This window comes from Lepisma saccharinum, chromosome 2, assembly GCF_977018435.1.
Source record: "Lepisma saccharinum chromosome 2, izLepSacc3.1, whole genome shotgun sequence".
In the NCBI taxonomy this organism is placed as follows: Eukaryota; Metazoa; Arthropoda; class Insecta; order Zygentoma; family Lepismatidae; genus Lepisma; species Lepisma saccharinum.
Genome location: NC_139230.1, coordinates 201,436,369 through 201,458,114, shown reverse-complemented (window position 1 = coordinate 201,458,114; position 21,746 = coordinate 201,436,369). Strand labels below are relative to the sequence as shown.

General features: G+C 41.9%; 1 protein-coding gene across 2 annotated transcripts in view; it reads right to left on the bottom strand.

Annotated features, from left to right (window-relative positions):
- LOC145984265 (voltage-dependent calcium channel subunit alpha-2/delta-1-like) overlaps window positions 1–21,746 on the bottom strand; it is a 102,337-nt gene that overhangs the window by 32,650 nt on the left and 47,941 nt on the right. For both annotated transcript variants that reach the window (XM_083117875.1, XM_083117876.1), the window contains 3 exons: window positions 3,229–3,285; window positions 2,320–2,487; window positions 344–534 (listed from right to left, as the gene is read on the bottom strand). In XM_083117875.1, coding sequence (XP_082974001.1) covers window positions 344–534; window positions 2,320–2,487; window positions 3,229–3,285 — 416 coding nt within the window. The remainder of the gene's footprint in view (window positions 1–343; window positions 535–2,319; window positions 2,488–3,228; window positions 3,286–21,746) is intronic.

The window sequence follows — 21,746 nt, the reverse complement described above, 5'->3', positions numbered from 1 at the left end:
TGTTCAGATTGCACATAACTTATTACTGCCAATGGTGGTCATTTCTAACATCTATAACTTTAAGGTATGTGACACCAAAAAAAACATTCAGGCTTGCTGTTATTAGTGTTCCTGTTATTGACGTACAAAGAGTGTGAACACTATTTTGGGACACTCTGTACATAACATGAATATTTGAACCCTCTTCCTGCATAAAATACATTATTAGAGAAATAAATGTTGTCAGAATCCCACATGTACAAACAACTTCATGGGTGGCCAAATGGCAAAGGGGTAAAGAAAAACACATAGTGTGGGAGAGAGTATAGGTTCAATCCCCATTAGAGTAAGATTAGAAAATTACCTGAATTCAGAGCTTTTAATAGGAGCATAGAAGTAGTTGATGTTCACGGCTAATGCATAATGGCTGCCAACAAGTACTGTTCTCCCAATATTGGAAACTATTCCTGTTTTACCATCTACCATGCTAGTTCTAAGGTTTTCAAGAATGGTAGATTGTCCTTCCAGTTCCAAAATGTCTATATCTGGGGGTTCCTAGAAGTAAAGCATGCATCATATTTCATACACCGCCATTAAAGTAACAAAAATATCTTTTAACAATTGTAGAAAAAGTAATTAAAAATCAATTACAGCACTGTATGTAATATTCAGTAATGCATATTTAACACACAAACAATACTAAAATACCGGATGTATCATAATAGAGTAAACAACTTATCATGTATATTATGTAAAAAATATGTGAAACACAACAATGAGAAAATTTTCAAGTTTTGTTTTCATGTGCAAGACTTTTGTAAAGATGGTCATTGTAGTGCTGAAGAAAATGGCGACTTTCACAGGTCCAAAAAAGCAGGCTTTGTCTTCAAGTTCCATGAAACTAAGTCAGCAACAACTGTACAGCGATGGTTCTGTACTGCCTACAAGAAGCCGGTGCCAACAAAGTCCACAAAAATCAGCAAGGCGAGCAAGCAGAGAATTGGGTGATGTTTCTCATTCCACAGTTTGGAGGATGTGTAATGCAAGAAAAGTGTGACAAGAACTCGAATTTCGATGGGATGTGTGTCACATAACTGGTGGAAGACACACTGAACATTTGTAGACATTCACAGAAACTTGAAGTGTTACTGATGATTGATACATAACAAATATCATTGTCGTATTTCATACAGTTTAGTCGAAATAAATTCTTAAAGTTGTTTACTCTATTAGGATACACCCTGTATTATTAATCTTTAATAATTAGCAACTGTGGTTATGTGAACATTTAAGAAATTACTTGAACTTAAAAACAAAAATAATACAATACATAGTTACAGGCATCCAGACAGAACTTGTATGAAACTGACTGAGCACCAAACTCAAGTTTAGTTACATATTTATTACAAAGTCACATGACATACACAACAAAACTTTCTTTAAAGTTTCATCTGAAGCCTTGTGCGTAAGTCACATCCTTGTTATCATGTAACTGGGCTTCGCCAATGGCATTGCTGTTACTGTATTGATGATTTATTTAATTGCAAAAATGAGGATGAATGGTGAGGAGAGGAAATAGATTAAAGGATAATCATGAACATATGTGGAGAGAACACAACACCAAGTCTCATAGAGGATTATACTGGCCTTGGGTCCAGATGCCATAGCCTTGTTAGTCTGCAAAATGGAAGTGAGGTTGATTGAGTGTCTTGGAAAAGGGTCATTGCTGTTACCTTGTAATCATGTTTCATCACAGATGAGAAGCACTGTACAGTGGTTTTGATCTCACTTTAAACTGTAGGTAATTTCTTTCATCATTATACAGTACCAGATTTCTCTAATGAACTTTCTCATTAAAAAGAGGAAATTGATTTCATATTCACATGGTAAATGACATGTTGGACTGTGAAACCAAGTTTTACAGACTATGTTTAGAAAAATTGGATCATTTAAATTATTGGCAATTTTACGAAGAGGCTGACATGTCAAAGTCACAATCAATTTATAATTACAGTCTACATACATTTGATATTCACATTTATTGTCCCTATATTTCCTGTTCATGATGAATAACTCATCTCAGGATTGCAATGAAAAGTGAGATATTTTATATTATTCAAAGTATTTCAATATTAATTTTATTCTTCCCACCAACAACTGCAAAGAAGCAAACAATGAAATTTTTTTTGCATATGTTATAATTTGAGTTTCAAAAATAAGGAAAGCGAATGCACATTAAAACATTCAATACTGTAAAAAGTAATGATCAACATACAACTTCTTTTTCTTTTAGTTCAAAGGGATGTGGTATAACAATGTGATTTAGGAAATACACCATACCTCTATGTATGTAATTTGAAGCTGCAAGCGAGGATGGAACACAACAATCCCATTGGGATTAATAGCAAATCCATATCCCATAGGACCAAGTTTCTTCTGATGGAGAAGAGACTCCATTTCACTTATTGGTACATCAATTCCCATCACACCCAATAAGGTTTGATTTTTCTGAAATAATGAGTACACATATCTATGTGTGAATGGTAATGTAACAGACATCTAAAGACATCAACATTAACTTTAAAACTAGCAATGGTAAGATGTAACATTTAAGTTGAAATTAGGGATTGACCAATATGATACTAGAACAAATACTGGGAAACAAAAGCACAGAGATAAAATTTAAGGATACAGTGGAACCTCGATTTTACGTTTTTCAAGGGACCAAGCTGTAAAAACTTAAAATGAGGGAAAATGTAAAATCGAGGAAAATTTTACAGCATTTTGTTACATTGGGACTATCAAAATTGAACGTATAATGCAGGAAAACGTAAAATTGAGGAACATAAAATTGGGGTTCCACTGTAGTGACAATCAATCAACAAATATCAAATAGCAAATATGTATAAAACACATGAAATATGTGCAAATTCATTTAATCATTGTATGCACTCATAAAAAATAAGATAAATGGATTTTTCATGTATAAACAAACTAAATTTTGAAATACCTTGGAAAATCAATTAACTCTTTCAGCTGTTACCTTGTTCATAAAAACAAAAATACACATTTCCGTAGTTTGTGAATAAGTCTGTTTCTATAGATTTTTGCACTACTCATAGGGAAATGTAAAATAAAACATCATATGATGTTGATTGAAATTGTACGTCAAAAAACTCTACAATGTTTATCGACGGAAAGGTTAATATAAGCATAATGTTAATTCAACCCGGAAATAATTTTACATACCCCATCTTCCCTTGGATCTGATACAGGCAATGTAATAGTCGTCATCATTCCAAGCCCCTAAAAAAAAATAAGAAACTCATTAATATGCAAATTTCAAAACAGTATTATGAAAATACAATGGTGAGATGATGTGAACACCAGATAAGAAATTCCACAGAATTCATCGAGGTACTGAAAAAACAAATAGACTGTCCCTAACAACATTCTTGTCAGCTTTGATGTGACCTTGTTCCTAAGAGTTCCAGTGAAAGACACTCTACAGTTCCTGGAGAACATCTACCTGCCTACAATAGATAACTGTTCAGTCAAACACTAAGCTCCACGTGTTTTTTCTATAATAGTGACTACGAGGGTCACTATTTATATTTTGAGCCTAACAATGAAAAAACAGGAATTTGGCATTGAAAACTGCTTTATTGTTTTTCGAAGTATTCTCCTTTATGGTCAATACACTTTTGCATTCGTTCGAACCATTTGTCAAAGCAGTTTTTCAAATCTTCTTGAGACACCTCCATAATATGGTTTTTGAACGCATCAACGGCGTCTTCCGCCAGTAGGTCACAAATGTGACTCCCACAACAACTTTGATTTCTTGACCAAACGACCACAAAAACCTGAAAAACTCACTTTCTCTCCCCGTTCCACGCCTCATTTAGTGCGCTGACGATGTTTCACGGGCGCAGAAAAGCAGTGATGAGTGAATTTCACTCTCTCATCCTCTCATCCTCTCATCCTCTTATCCTCTCATCCTCTCATCCTCTCATCCTCTTATCCCCTCATCCTCTTATTTTTTGAAAGATGAGTGCACCTTATCGTAATTTTCCAAGTCCGGGACCAAATGTTTATATATCGTGATCTTCGTAAACCTCTCCTCTCATCCTCTTATTCTTTCATCTTTTGAAAGATGAGTGCACCTTATCGTAATTTTCCAAGTCCGGGGCCAAATGTTTATATATCGTGACCTTCGTAAACCTCTCCTCTCATCCTCTCATCCTCTCATCTTTTGAAGGATGAGTGTACCTTATCGTAATTTTCCAAGTCCGGGACCAAATGTTTATATATCGTGACCTTCGTAAACCTCTCTCTCGGGGAGGGAACGATGTGCCACACACACACACACACACACACGCGCGCGCGCGTATGCCTCTCATTATTTTCCGTATTGTGATGCAAAACAAACAAATAATAATTGTTGTTGTTTTTTTTAGGATCCCTGGCCCCTATATAACCTCTCCAGGGGTGCGTGGTGGCGGCGAAATCATCACGAGTTTAGATTTGTACTGCGAATGTTGTCAAAAATTTAATCAATGTTGTTTATTCTCGATGCTAGAATCTTACATAGATTATTCTCTAAAAACGAAAATCGATAATCCTATGCCAAGCCCCCAAGGCATTCAGGCAATTTCTAATGTTCGCGTGGATAGCGACGCTCGGTAGAATTTTTCCTGTCCCTGTGGAGAAATTGTGTTTCGTCGCTCAATGTAACATTTTCATCACGGACCAAACTATCCACAGCAACCCCTCCCCGAACCCATTCCCCTTGCATCCTTTTTTTTCCGCCCGAAGAGATTCTATTTTTTTTTAGCTTTCCCACGGTCCTGAATAAAGAATCCATCACATCCCCGATAACAATAGAATCAGAAGCGGATGCGGCGGAAGCAAACACAGCAGCATCTTCCGCTTTTTGAGTTTTGTGCTGGGGATCGTCCGTTTCACACACCACACCCTGACGGGGCGTGGAATAGAGGCCGAGGGGAAATGATCGACAATACATGCATGGGTGGAACTGTCAACGTCCCGTTTATTGTTATTTGTCCCCCACAGGATATTGTGCGCATCACAAAAGTTTTTTGTTGAAAAAAATATAGCATGAGTAAATTAGTCAACAAGGGTTTTATTTGCTAGGACATTGACTATAGCGCTCATTGTGTTTTCACCAAAGAGAGTCGCGTGGAGTAGGAAGGAGAGAAGGAGAAAAAGGAGAGGAGTTCCTATATAACCTACCAGTTTCTTCTTTTGTACATCATTATCATAGTGAACGTCAATCGTGGCAGTTCAGTATTTTTTAATTTGTTTGTCTGGCAGTATACATATATATCATCGTGGAAGTTTTAGTGAGCTACAAGTTTTATTTTGAAGTCTCTCTATCTCTCTTGAAAGGTGAACGTCAATCGTGGCAGTTCAGTATTCTTAATTGTTTGTCTGGCAGTATACATATATATCATCGTGGAAGTTTTAGTGAGCTACAAGTTTTTATTTTGAAGTCTCTCTCTATCTCTCTTGAAAGGTAAGTTTTTATTTTTTCATGATATATTAATATTTTTTGTTTTGCGTCTGACACACACATATTCAGAGGAGTCATAAAAAATTGACACACACTTACATGTCGTATACTTTTAACCTCCTACAACAGTGCACACACACATACATACATACATACTGTTCGCGTCTAATATATATATGTGGAAGAAAAAAATGTCTAGCATTTTTTTCAATTTTTTTTTTCCTTCTGTTTCAGTGCGCTTTCCACTACCACCACCACAACCCCCCCCCCAAAAAAAAAAATTCTCTGTATATATATATATATAAATAACAGAGAGAAAAAATGGAACCGCAACCAGGTCCCTCCGGTTTTTGCGGGAAAGTGGCATGTCGCAACTGTGGGAAGTTGTTTTCTAAAGCTAACATTGCTAGGCATTTGAAAAAATGTCGTCTACCGAATCATGATGTCGTAGTCCCGCCGGCAAAAAAATCTCGCATTGATGCGCATGAAGGGGGTGCTTTGAATAAAAGTGCACGCATCATGACGTATAAATCTGGAAGCGATGAAAAGTGTGACTCGAGCATCTTCCTCAACAATGTGAAATCTCTGGTAGTCGATAAATTACGTGATTGCCTCGTCAATGTTGCAATTAAAATTCATCTCGTCTTGACCCTGCTGTATGAGAAAGTTGTCTCGTCCGAGTCAAGCACTTTCAGCTTTTACGTAGGGTGTGAAGGCTTACACGATGACAATAACGAGGATCTTGACGAGATAGTGACACGGCTATTTGAGCACTTGACACAAAAACAAGAAGAGTTTGAAGGTAGAGGAAGTGGATGGAGTCTTTGCGGTCGCAGCCACATGTTAGAACTTCGAGTCTGCAATTTCAAACCATTACGCAGCGCTCAAAAAAAACAAAAAACAAAAAAAAAGCAAAATGCAGTGTTGAACATACAAAGTAATGATCAGAAGAGTTTCCTATGGTCTGTCATCGCCGCATTACACCCAGCTAATAATGTTAACCCCCAACGCCTGTCCAATTACAGAGGATACGAGGGTAGATACGAGAATATGATGAGAGGAATTTCCTATCCTGTGCCCCTGAATAAGATCAATCAAATTTTAAAAAACTATAGAGAGGAAAAAGGAGAAGATATCGATATTTCTGTCTTTGGGGTTGACGATTCGGCCAATATTCGTGTCTTAAGACCTGCTAGAAGCCAGAATAATGTAATTCGACTCTTGCTTGTAGATGGCCGTTACAGTTTGATACGGAATTTCTCACGATTAGTAGGAAGACAGATGAGCAAGAATCGCGATAAGATCGAAATTTGCGATCGATGCTTGAGAATTTTTCGCGGGGGTAAGAAGATGAAAGAACAGCACAAGTGTTTTGGCTCCGTGAATGCAGAACCCGAAGATGTCATGCCCGAACCCGGAACCAAGATGAAATTTCAGAAACACCAGGCTCTTCTCCACCATTCCGTCGTCCTTTATGCCGACTTTGAAAGCTTCCAAGTTCCTATGACGTCTTGCAACCCTGATCCCTCTACCTCAAGCACGATCCAAATTTTTCACCACGAGCCTTGCAGTTTCTCCATCTACGGAGAAAAATTGAATGATGTCATCTTGTATTGCGGACCTGATGCGGCAAAACATTTTGTTAAGAAGATAGCGGAATGCGCGAGAGAACTTGCACCCAGCCTGAAAGGCTCTTACGTTTCTCCACCTGCTCTCACGACGGAACAACAACGGAGACATGACGCGGCAACAAGATGCACGGAGTGTAACCAGGTTTTCACCGCCGAAAATTACAAGGTCGTCCACCATGACCACCAGAATGGATTATTCCTGAGCACCATCTGTAATTCGTGCAATCTCAAGATTAAGGAGTCGCATTTCGTTGCCGTGTTTCTGCACTACACGGAGAAGTACGACACGCATCTCTTCGTCAAAGAGCTCTACAACATAACTTCTCGAATCAGGATCATTCCGAGAACGAGTGAGAAGTATATTGCGGTGAGAATTTGGATCCCTCTCCAAGAAGGAGGAAGTGTGGAAGTGCGAATCCTGGACTCTTACAATTTCCTGTCCTCCAGCCTCGCAAGCCTTGCATCTCAACTTGGCGACGAAGATCTTGTGGCCACCAAGCAAAAATGTTTTTCGGGGAGAGATGAGAATTTGAATCTGTTGCGTCGTAAGGGGGTCTACCCCTACGAGTACGTCAACGATTTCGAGAAATTTAACAAGACGGAACTTCCACCCCGGGAGGTATTTTATTCTCATCTCACGGAGGACGTCTGTTCCGAAGAGGACTACGAACACGCTCGTAGTGTGTGGACGGCATTCAATTGCCAAACTTTTCGCGATTATCACGATCTCTATCTGAAATTGGACGTGACACTTCTGATGGACATTTTCGAATCGTTTCGTAAGAGATGCATCGCGATATACAAGTTGGATCCTGCGTATTTCTTCACGACGCCGGGGTTGACTTGGGAATCGATGATGAAATACACCAAGGTGGAACTGGGACTCATCGCAGAGAAGGAACAGTATGCTTTCATGGAGAGTGCGATACGCGGTGGCATCGTCCAATGTCCCCGACGCCATGCTCAGGCAAACAATCCTCATACGCCTGGTTACGATGCATCGAAGCCCAACACCTACATCGTCTACTGGGATGTTAACAACCTGTACGGCCACTCCATGTCCCAGTGTCTTCCCATCAGCGACTACGCGTGGATGACCGAAGAGGAACTCTCCTGCGAAGATTTTCTCAACTGGAGCGAAGATAATGAATGGGGCTGTTTCTTGGAAGTGGATCTCGATTATCCCGAAACGCTTCACGAGAAACATCACGGATTGGCCCTGGCCCCCACCAAAAAGAAGCCACCTGGAGGATCATCGGAGCCAAAACTCATACTAAGCATGGAGAACAAGCGGAATTACATTCTGCACTACCGACTCCTCCAATTTTACATAAGTCACGGCTTGCAGTTGAAGAAAGTTCATAGAGGATTGAAGTTCCGACAGAGCAAGTGGCTGGAACCCTACATAACCGAGAACACGCGCCGCAGAGCGCAATCGACATCGCCTGCAGACAAGGATCTGTACAAACTGTTCAATAACGCCATCTACGGCAAGACGATGGAGAACGTGCGTAATTACATCGACGCAACGTTGGTCACGGAGGAAAAGAAATTTGAGAAGATCGTCGCGTCCCCCTACTTCAAAAACTTCACCATTTTCGACGAGAATCTAGTATTCGTCGAGAGGAACAAGAAGCAAGTGATGCTCAACAAGCCGATTGCCATAGGTGCCACCGTCCTTGAACTATCAAAATTGCACATGTACCAATCGTACTACGATCAGTTTCAACCCTTTTATGGAGATAACATCCAAATATGTTACATTGACACGGATAGCTTTATTTTTCTAATCCAAAACACACCAAGCCTCGAACATGATCTGACTAAGATGAAGCATCTGTTTGATTTTAGCAACTTACCATCAGGCCATCACTTGCATTCGGCAGAAAACAAAATGACGATTGGAAAATACAAAGATGAAGTTGGCGGGAAGTACATCAGCGAATTTGCGGGGCTTCGTGCCAAAATGTACTGTGTAAAGATTGCAGAAGAAAAAGAGATCAAGAAAGCGAAGGGGGTGGGAAAAATAAGTACCAGCAAATTTAGCATGCAAGACTACAAGGAATGCCTTTTTCATGGTAAAAGGCAACTCAGCACCGATTATCGCATTGCAAGTAAATTGCATGATTTGTACACGACGCGCGTAAGCAAGGTCGCATTGGATGCAACGGACAACAAGTTACGTGTTCTCGATTGTCAAATCCACACGAGAGAGTGGGGCCACTGCAATGGAAGCGATAAATGTGACGTGTGTTAACCGTAACCCCATAGCCATGAAGTCCGTTGTGTCTTTTGCCATTCTTCTTCAAAAACATACGGAGGAAAAGAGGAGCCCTCGGGCGATGAAAAATAAGAGTTGAATTTAATGAGCCTCGGTTTGGAGCGGGCTTAACAACATAATAACAGCTTGCAACTTTTCATCGCCCGAGGGCTCCTCTTTTCCTCCGTATGTTTTTTGAAGAATGGCAAAAAAGCACAACGTGTTAAATAACTAACAAGGACAATGAATCTCTTTGGTTTCCGCAAACAAAGCAACATGGACACTCCATCACCAAATTCCAATAACCTCTTACCTTCCATGTTATCTAAACTCAATGGTCTACTAATTGTACATCTTAATAGTATATGGACAAAAATAAATGACGATGTGGGCAAGATGTTTTACGTCTTCAATAACAATTTACATTTCTATGAAATTCCGATCGACGGGAAACTTCAAATCACCGTGAATCCGGAGAACACAGGCGAAATCAAAATTTCTACCGGCAAAAACATTTTTCGAATGAAGCACGACAAGGTACTTTCTAACATGTCGTACGATGTGTCTGCAGGAGATTATCTTTACGTGGAACTCCTAGGAGATTACGACAAACTCGTTCCTCTCTTCGTAGAATTACGAATCGTCTATTCTATTATAAATAACCATTAACCAAAAAATGCCTAACGACATTTTCGGCAACACCAAGCGTGTAGACCACGCAGAAGAGATTCTCATGCTGGACGTTCGAGTTAAGAAGTTGAGGACCGATTTGATTGCTTTGCAGGAGACCTTAAACAAAAGTTTAGAGTCTGAGATTGCTACGCTCCAAACGCAATGTCTCGATCCCATTCTGAAAATCGATTCCGAACTGAAGACGCTGATAAAAAATTATGTTGACGTACCTTCTTACGACAACATTCAAAATATACAGTTGAGCATGGATTCGCTTCAAAATGATTTGGCCAAATTACAGCAATTTCAATCGAAAAATGAAGATTTGGAAAAATTGAAACTCGAAATCGAAGAGTGAACTTCCGCAATAGAAAAGAATTTCTCTGAACTTCAAACCGTCGTGAATGATATTGATGTAGAACGCTTGCAGGTCGTTGTTTCCAAATTACAAGAAGAATTCACCGGCACGTTGGAAGAAATCAAATCCAAGTTGCAGACTTTGGAAGATACAATGACGAACCTACCATCGTCGGACGAACTGCAGGTCATCGGTAAAAGCGTCGCGAACATAAAAATTCAACTGGAGGCTTATCAAGATTTTGAACACATTCAAACCACCATCGCTACGCTTCAGGCGTCTCTGGAGTTGATCAACGAAGAAATTAAAAATATTCACGCTGAAGCAAGCGTGTTGACGAGTATTCAGGACACGTTAAGCACGGTTCAGCAGAAGATCCAATATTTGGAAAACTTGAACGTCGAATCCAATCTTACTCATTTTCATCACGTACTGGACAACATACAGGGTGACTTGGAATCGTTACGAACGAGCGTGCCTTCGAGCGAAGATTTGGAAAAATTGAAAACAGCGGTGACGGCACTATCCGATTCGAGTGACATCAAAAGTTCGTTGAGCGATCTCGAGAGTAGGGTGGCCAATCTCCCCACCTCCAAAGAATTACACGCTTTGAAAAGAAACATATCACGTATGGTGAAACGACTGGAAACGGAAACGGCGAACGTGGAACAGATTCGAGACGAACTTGCTTCGCTGGTGTCGACGCTGCCCACTTCGCAGAGCGTCGCCGACCTTCACACGCAGTTTACAGAGATGCGAATCATCGTGAACGATCTTACCGAGAAGAGCTCGAAATTGAATCAAATCGAGAACCTTCAGAACATTGTCGTCAACATCAGAGATCAAGTTGGAGTGCTGGAATCAACGCAGGAATCGACGCTGGCCTCTTTCGGTGCCAAGTTGCAAGAACTCAACGAAAGCTACAAGCAGTTGAACGTGGAAGTGAAAATCAAACCGTCATTTTCTACCGTAACGGATACCATAGTCGAGCATTTGGTGCCCGTACAAAACACACTGGGTCAGCTTCACAGCAACCTCGTTAGCATCGATACTAAATTCGCTAAACTGCATTCTCTGCAAGCCATCGAAATTAACAGCGTACCCAATCAACAGAGAATCTCCACCTTCGTCGAAGGTAACAAACTGTACATGCTGCATCCTTATCATCCGTACTACAAGTTTCTCCTCGATGGCACGATTCAGGTAAACGAATTTTCGTACTGGTCTCACGGCAGAAAAGCTAGTGTTCCCACCATGACTTTGATATCGAATCGTGGTGTCCAGAAAGCAGGAAACATTCCTCTGGCGCGTTGGAACGAAACGCGCAACATATATGAAATACACGAAGACGAGGATCTTACCGTTTTCGACGTGAGTGCCGGCGATAAGCTGATCGTTCAAAACACGAGCGAGGTGCCACCCTCTTTGAATCCCATCACGCTGGTGCTTCTCTTCAAACGTAATCTCTAAAAAAAGAATGTCAAGGCAAGCCATCGTCCAAGAATTGCATAAACCTGCACGCCGCAACTACGAACGTTTGGCCGTGGTAACCAAGGGAATCGACGACCTCTGGGAAAGCGACCTCGTCGAAATGAGTAGCGGCAAGTTAAAAAACGTACATAAATTGAACAAGGGCAACAAGTACCTCCTCACCGTCATAGACACATTTTCGAAATTCGCATGGGCTCTACCTTTGAAGGCGAAAACGGGAACGTGCGTCACGGAAGCATTCAAGACAATTTTTCGCGAAAGCGGCGCCAGACGACCTCGGTTTCTGCACACGGACAAAGGGAAGGAATTTTACAATGCTGTATTCCAAAAGTTTATTCGGAAACACAACGTTCAACATTACTCGACCTTCAGTGACGTCAAGGCCAGCATCGTGGAAAGATTCAATCGCACTCTGAAATCGCGCATGTGGTCACGCTTCACGCTTCAGGGAAGCTACAAGTGGGTCACCATTCTTCCGGAACTTGTTAACGACTATAATCACACACGGCACGGAACGATAGGCATGAAGCCAGCTGACGTTACCAAGTCTGACGAGCAACGTTTAATTTCTAGCGTTTACTGTCCAAAGTACACGCCCACGACAAAAAAAGCTAAATACAAAATTGGAGAACAGGTGAGGGTTAGTAAATTGAAGCGAACGTTCGACAGGGGTTTCACACGAAACTGGAGCACTGAACTTTTTACCGTGGTTCGAGTTCTACCCGGGAACCGTCACACGTATATAATAAAAGACAGTGGCGGTGAAATTTTATTGGGGCGCTTCTACGAGGAGGAACTCTCTAAAACTAAATACCCCGACACGTACCTTATCGAAAAAGTTTTGCGCAAGAGAGACAACAAACTTTTGGTGAAATGGCTGGGACTTCCGGAAACAAGTTGGATCGATTCAAACGAAGTGATTCTATGAGTACGTGGAATGTTGTGAAACGTTTACCTAATTCGGAAAGTGGAACGAAGAAAAAAAATGGCGAATTGCTCCCCGACAGCATCCGCTGTCTGATCGTAGGTCCTTCGGGGTGTGGGAAAACGACACTGCTCGTGGACAATTTTCTCCTCGCACCGAATTGGTTAGATTGGAAGAACAGGCACCTGTACGTGTTCTCGAAAAGTTTGGAGCAATCCAAATACCAGCAACTGATGAAACTGTACGATGGTCTGGACATTGCAACGTTCGCTTTGGAAATAAAACCACTCGACGATTGTTGTGAAAATTCGGTTGTTGTGTTCGACGATGTCATCCTGGAAAATCAAAATGAAATTCGCAACTTTTTCACGCAAGGTCGTCACAAAGGAATGGATTGCTTTTACCTAGCTCAAACGTTTTCCAAAATTCCAAAACAGTTAGTACGCGACAACGCTAATTTCATATGTTTGTTTCGTCAAGATCACACCAACCTCAAGCATGCGTACGATGACTACGTAGGCGGAGACATGAACTACAATCAATTTTCGGAAGGCTGCTGCTCTTCTTGTTGGAACAGTGACGATTTCGGATTTGCGACGATCGACATGACGAGGAAACCCAACGACGGAAAATACAGAAACAAAATCAACAACTTTCTAAACGTTGCAACGTTGTGAGAAACGACGTTTATAAATAAACGTTATGACGTTTTATAAATAAACGTTATGACGAAACGAAAAATCGAAGACGAAAATCTTAAGCTTCGCGATTACCTCGCGAAACGCTTCAAAGGTTGGAAATCCGAGAATCGCGGATTCTACGAAGAGAAGAAACGTCAGGATCAACCTGTGATCGATGCCATCAGCGGTCTAGGTAAAGAAATTAAAAGTGTCACGGAACAAAATAAAAATTTGATCAACGAACTCGTACCGCTCGCAGCTAAAAGTTACGCTGTACCCACGCCCATTTCGAGCATTCCTTCGACACCGTTCGAACTGAAGGATGCACCGGCACGACGTCGAGCCATTGGTAGCACGTCGTCTTCGGATAAAATCGAGTTGGGACCTTTGGCACGAGACTACCTGAGTACGGGGAAATTCGACAAGGATGAAGTGTTCGGATTGTATCCCAGCATGGAAACCAACGAAGGCGGTGGTGTGGTGTGGAAGATTGGGAAATCGAAGGTGACCTTCGAAGGCAACGACATTAAAGTTAATTTAGGCGAGAAGGATAGTTGGACCAGGTATCCGGGTACGGTGGGACTGTGGGAACTCGTTGCCAAAAAGCAGCCGAAAGATTACACCGACGAAGATTACCAGAGTTACAAGGAAATTTTGATCATGACGGATGCCTTGTACCAAAACAACGATGCCTCGCAGAATAGGGTGAAATCGAGCAGCGGGGAGAAGTACAGGAATCTCATCAAACCGATTTGGAACCAGGTCAAAACAGGCAGCGGCGTCAAACGCTACAACACGTTACCCAAAGAATTCGTTTGGGTGGACGACGTGAGGAAGCTCGTGGACCGATTGTTGGTGATAGCCGGCGAAGAGAATGCAGGCAACCGTAATTTCTACAACGAGAAGGTTGGCATCGTGGACATGATCAGCACGAAACTTTCCAACTTCATCGTGAACGAGGACAAGGGCATAGGTTACCTCATCAAAATCATCAACACGCTACCTCCGAGATTCTGGAAGGTGGTCGAAGGAAAGGGACTCGTGAACGACATCATCAACAAGTTACCTTTCGAGATGCATTTACCTGGCTACCAGTACTGCGGGCCGGGTACCAAACTCGAGAAAAGATTGGAGAGAGGAGACAAGGGTGTGAATCCGTTGGACGCGGCATGCAAAGATCACGACATCGCCTACAACACCACGCAGACGGATCTGGATGCACGTCACGAAGCAGACAGAAAGTTAGAGCGTGCCGCTTTCGAAAGATTTGTCAGCAGAGACGCTTCTTTGGGTGAAAGAGTTGCAGCACTGGGCACCACCATCGCCATGAACACGAAACAAAAATTTGGATGGGGTGTATAAATAAATAACATACAGTAAAAACATGTCTCGTATAACCGACTTACCCCAAGAACTGCTATGTAAAATATTCAAACATGCAGTAAACGGAGATATAGAAAAACTTTTGATCATAGCAAGAACAACGCCAGCATTTCGAATTCCGTGTGAAATGACCGTCAAGGACCGTCTTCGGGGGATCAGTGGCATGAGGTGCGGTGATCTCCATACTCTTCTTTCGGGCGTAGGGGAAAAATTAAACAAGAGAATGGACGAACTGCACGAGGCAAGGCAGGGAAGAAGACGGTACACTGACGATTGGTGTAAGTCTAAGCAGGAGACGGAAGATATCATTACGCTCATCATCGCGTTTTCGGAAGCACGGACTTTCTTCCTCTAACACACACACAAAAGAATCTTCGATACAAAAAAAATCTCATGAAAAAAAGTATATATAAATAACACACATCGTGAAAAAAAATTAAATTTCTCTCTAACACTCTGAAAATTTTTCTCTTCGATATGACGACTGAAAAAATGAGTGATCTCCAAGCATTAAAACAAATGCTAAATTTGTCAGTCAAGTATGTAAAAATTCAGGAATTGGAAGTCGACAAACCTTACACGATAACTTCCGGTTCAATCGTTTCTACCCAGTATGGTCCCAAGGTACGCCTGTTGCTCGACGCACAATACAGTCTATTTTTACCAGATCGATACGCTAACATGTTATCCGACGAGAAGCTATCTATTTTAATCGAGAACAAAACTCGAATCGTGTACAAGGGGACAAAGGAACTTCTTGGTAAGAAAACAAAGCACGTAATAGAATTTGTGTAACGGCTGCGAGGAGTATATCCTTGAAAAAAAAGTTACACGAAACAAAAAAAATATCTCAGAACATTTATATATAAAATAACATACCGTGAAAAAAAATTACACGAAACAAAAAATCTCATGAAAAAAAATTACACATGAAAAAATCTCAGAATATATATATATATAAATAATATACCGTGAAAATAACACATAGAGCATCAACATGAAGCCCAAGGGTGTCGTGTACCAGATACCATACTCCAATCTGAAAAATCTAGGTGCCCTGGATGGGTTACTCACCAAGAAACAACGCGAGAAGAAACGTTCTTGCTTGTCCAAAGGACACGGAATGAAATTACTTCTCAGCACACCTCAATTGAGCCGCTTGCAGCGTTCGCGGAAACAGCAAAAGATCGGAGGTTTCATATTCAGCATCCCGGCCATCCTGGCAGCATTGGGGGCCGTGGGAAGTTTGGCCGGCGGAAGCGCCGCCATCGCGAAAACCGTCATCGACTCAAAGAAGAACAAGGCAGAATTGGAAGAACAGAAACGTCACAACCTGGCCATGGAGAAGAAAGGGGGGAAGGGCGTGATGAAGAAGTTTAAAAAAAGAAACAACAGCACTCACCAACCGAGATATTGAATCTCTGATCAAACCATTAAAAATCAAACACTTCAGAGGAGTTTTCATGTCCGACTCGTTACCTTCAAGCGTTAAAAGAAGAGAATGCGGAGTAGTCAACTTGGACGGTCAAGAAAATCCAGGCACGCATTGGATATGTTACCACAAAAATGATGATAAAGCATTCGTTTTCGATTCTTTCGGAGGTGTTCCACCTACAAATTTAGTTCATTATCTGAAAACGAACAAAACCTCTATATACTACAACGACGAACGCATTCAAAATTTCGGAGACGAGAACTGCGGTCATCTCTGCCTCTCCATGCTCGCGTTTCTCTCTAAAATAAATAAGCCTACGATCGAAGATTTCCAGAAAGCATTGTGGAATCTTAAACACCATCACGACAATGGGGGTGTTCCATCTCACGAGCGAATCTTCGATCTTGAAACTCACGCTGCACGATGACATCGTCTATCCTAAATCCATAGCTCTGCATGCATTCTACAGCATGTACCTCATACCTAACGTCACCCAGCACAACAACAAAATTAGCGTAGGAAGCGAACATATCGTCATCACGCCAGGCCAATACAACCTTTCTACTTTGCAAGCTCAATTACCCAAAGGCACCTACCTTTCTCAAAATTCGGTCACGCACAGAGTGGAAATCCTGTCGGCAACGGAGACCGTGGACCTGGGCACCATGGGAGAACTTTTAGGTTTCGAGAACAACCACCCAAAACTCGAAGCTGGCATCAAGCACGTAGCAACCAACATTCCTAAATTCTTGGCCATAGAGACTCTGAACGTACACTGCAACGTGGCGGAAGGTATGATCACGAAATCTTCGGACGGATTATTAGGAAGTCACAAGCAGACGGGAATCATAGCCACTTTCAAACCAAGTTCCGAGTTCATGGAACCGATCATCTACACGCCCTCTTCGCCAATCTATTTTCCAGTATGTCGCAACCGCATAGACGACATAGAGTTGGTGGTGACGAACGAGAAAGGAGACGTGGTGGATTTCGCAGGTGCCACTACGACGGCCATCGTGGAGATCAACGTATAATAAATAACCATACATGTAAAATGGAGCAAATCGAAAGTTACGAATTGCAATCTTTCCCTCCCAACCGTCGCACGTTCGCCAATCTGAACGAAGCGAATAGGGAGATCGAATACGACGTGGACGTAGGCGACGGGTTCGTTCATCCTCACAGAGTGGACCTCTACCTTCAATTCGACGTGGTGAAGAAAGAAAGCGGAGAAGCGTTTCCCGCAGCAGCAAATTTAATACTCGTGGACAACTTCGTGCCTCACCTGTTCTCGCAAGTGGAGGTGAGGAAACACAACACCGTCATCGACAGAATAGATTATCCAGGCATCACGTCGACGGCAGTGGGAACATTGAAATTATCCAAAACGGACGCAGCATACTATCAAGCAGGGGGATTCGAAGCGGGGACCAAAATATCGACGACAAGTCACACGGTGCTCTTTCCCATGCGTCTGCTTCCGGGATTCTTCTCCGATTACAAGGAGATCATGTGGAAGGGAGGACTGAGAGTCACGTTTCGAAGAGCGGCCAACGACAACAACGCACTGATGCGATACGCTACTTTGGGTCCGGACGGCACCACGCCGATAGCCAACACTTTACCCGAAGCAGGGAAATGCGTCATCCGGAGCATGGAATTGAGAATGCCGATCGTGGAATATGAAACAAACTACGCCCTCAAGTACAAAGCGGAGATCTTAAAGAGTCCGCAGGTACCGATTCACTTTCACGGTTACCAGTGTGTGCAGAAGATGGCCTCGGGAAGTCACATGGAATTCGACGTGACGACGCAGTTCAACAACATACAGTTCGACATGCCAGATTTTGTCGTGGTGCTTTTTCAGACCGGGAGGGACAAGAATCAGGAAAAAAATTCCAGCAAATTCGACGACTGCAAGATCAAGAACGTTTATCTCAAGAACGGCAGGAACGAAGTGTTCCCGCGCGAGAATTACAACCTCGACATGACCAAAGACGATTATCTCAAACTTTACGAAGCGTTTTCGGCTTACAAACGCGTGACCGAGGGAAGTGTGGACATGTACTACACGCCCAGCGAATTCAAAGCCCGGAGACCCATGACCGTCATCAATACCACAAAAAGAAAGCAGGTGGTGGTCAACGATCGAACCAACATCAAGATCGTCTGCGAGTTCCACGATGCCTTGCCCGAGGACACCCTGTGTAGCGTCATCCTGATTGCAGAGAAGTCCTTCGCCTACGACGTGAAGAATGAGAGGGTCACAGAGCAGTTTTAACAGGTTTTTAACATCTATTTTCTTGCACAATAAGAAATTTTTAGTACTAGCACAATCAGTTACAATGGCACAATACGAATTTCACTAGTTCAGATCAGTTACAATGTCAATTTCATCAGTTATCAGTTATCAGTTACAATATTTTTTTTTTTCATCACTATAGCACAAGACAATCAGAATTTGCACAAAATTTTTGTTGTTTTTTTACACGAGAAAATTAACAATAAAATTCTTTCTTTTTTATCGTTTCAGATGCTGTCGAACATCAAAACACATATACACATACACACACTAGAAAAAAAAGCATGCAACTTTATTTGTAACACACACACACACACATATTCTCCATCTTCATCAAGAAAATATTATAATAAACATAATTATTTTTATCTATCTCGCAATAAAACTCTATATCCAAAAAAATTACAACATCAAAATAACACTAGAGTCGTTAGTACACGTTGCATGCAATTACGGAGGTCCTCTGTAGAGTTTCATGGAAGTTTGAGAGAAAAAAAAAACAAACACGTGAAACTCTATAGAGGTGCGGTAATCTATAACCGCAGCCGTTAGAGAACCTTTTACTTTTTTTGGTTGGGCACCACGCACGCCTGGCGAGGTTATATAGGGGCCAGGGATCCTAAAAAAAACAACAACAATTATTATTTGTTTGTTTTGCATCACAATACGGAAAATAATGAGAGGCATACGCGCACGCACGTGTGTGTGTGTGTGTGTGGTACATCGTTCCCTCCCCAAGAGAGAGGTTTACGAAGGTCACGATATATAAACATTTGGTCCCGGACTTGGAAAATTACGATAAGGTACACTCATCCTTCAAAAGATGAGAGGATGAGAGGATGAGAGGTTTGTTTTTGCGTCACAATACGGAAAATAATAAGAGGCATATGCGCGCGCGCGTGTGTGTGTGTGTGGCACATCGTTCCCTCCCCGAGAGAGAGGTTTACGAAGGTCACGATATATAAACATTTGGTCCCGGACTTGGAAAATTACGATAAGGTGCACTCATCTTTCAAAAGATGAGAGGATGAGAGGATGAGAGGATGAGAGGAGAGGTTTACGAAGGTCACGATATATAAACATTTGGCCCCGGACTTGGAAAATTACGATAAGGTGCACTCATCTTTCAAAAGATGAAAGAATAAGAGGATGAGAGGAGAGGTTTACGAAGGTCACGATATATAAACATTTGGTCCCGGACTTGGAAAATTACGATAAGGTGCACTCATCTTTCAAAAGATGAGAGGATGAGAGGATGAGAGGAGAGGTTTACGAAGGTCACGATATATAAACATTTGGTCCCGGACTTGGAAAATTACGATAAGGTGCACTCATCTTTCAAAAAATAAGAGGATGAGAAAATGAGAGGATGAGGGGATAAGAGGATGAGAAGATGAGAGGATGAGAGGATGAGAAGATAAGAGGATGAGAGGATGAGAGGATGAGAGGATGAGAGAGTGAAATTCACTCATCACTGCTTTTCTGCGCCCGTGAAACATCGTCAGCGCACTAAATGAGGCGTGGAACGGGGAGAGAAAGTGAGTTTTTCAGGTTTTTGTGGTCGTTTGGTCAAGAAATCAAAGTTGTCGTGGGAGTCACATTTGTGACTTTCAAAAAATAAGAGGATGAGAAAATAAGAGGATGAGAGGATGAGAGGATGAGAGGATAAGAGGATGAGAGGATGAGAGAGTGAAATTCACTCATCACTGCTTTTCTGCGCCCGTGAAACATCGTCAGCGCACTAAATGAGGCGTGGAACGGGGAGAGAAAGTGAGTTTTTCAGGTTTTTGTGGTCGTTTGGTCAAGAAATCAAAGTCGTTGTCGACGCAATTTATTCTTGACATTCGGGAACAAGAAGAAGTCATTGGGTGCCAAATCAGGACTGTACGGCGGATGACCCATCAATTCGATTTTTTGACTGTTCATAAAGTCGGTTGTTAGACGAGATGTGACAGCTGGCATTGTCTTGATGAAGAATGATCCGACGGCGTTTGTTTGTTTTCCGTATTTGACCGAAGACCTCTGGCAAACAAATTGTTGTGTACCATTCAGAGTTGACCGTTCTACATTCCTCTAAAGGCACAGTTGCCACATGACCAGTTTTCCCGAAAAAACAGGCGACCATTTGTTTCGATGTGCTTCGAGCGTGAACAACTTTTGTTGCATTGGGTTCATCTTGAAACACCCATACAGTCGACTGCTGTTTACGTTCTGGCTCATATGCATATATCCATGATTCGTCACCTGTTACAATCTTATATACGTCTTTTGAAGCACCACGATTGTATTTATTGAGCATTTGTTTGCACCAATTGACGCGAGCGTGTTTTTGAGTTTTTGTCAAATTGTGTGGGATCCAACGAGAACATACCTTTCTCACAGCTACATGATCATGTAATATTTTATATATGCTGGTGGAACTTATGCCTATGGTTGCCTCAATCTCACAGTATGTCACATGACGATCTTGCAGTATTAGGTTTTGCACAGCATCAATGTTTTCTTGAACAACAACTGATTTTGGACGACCTTCGTGAATCTCGTCGGTAAGCGAATGGCGGCCACGATTAAATTCGTTATACCAGCGTTTCACAGTGGCAAAGGATGGGGCTCCATCGCCAAATGTGGAAGTAAGTTGATCGATGCACTCTTGTCTTGATAATCCACATCGAAAATTGTAAAAAATCATCGCACGAAAATGTTCACGAGTTATTTTATTTTATTGTTGTCGCGCAATCTCCAAGGCAACATAAACAACACAAATGAAGCTATTGACAAAACATTTGAAGTACGTTATGGTCAATAATGCCAGACGATTCCGAGCAAACGTCAAATCGTGCCTAACTTCAATCAGTGTTGCCAAGGCTCAAAATATAAATAGTGACCCTCGTACTATTAATGAACAAACTGAGAGGGTGGCCACCACTCTCCCCAGTCATTGAAAACTTAACCATGGATAATTTGGAACATGAAGCACTGAAGCTCCACTTTCCACAGGTACATGGATGACACATTGTTATTTGGTCATGCGTACTACAGGCACAACACAGCTTTCTGGACTTTATCAAGTAATCATGGAAACAGACAAGGATGGGTG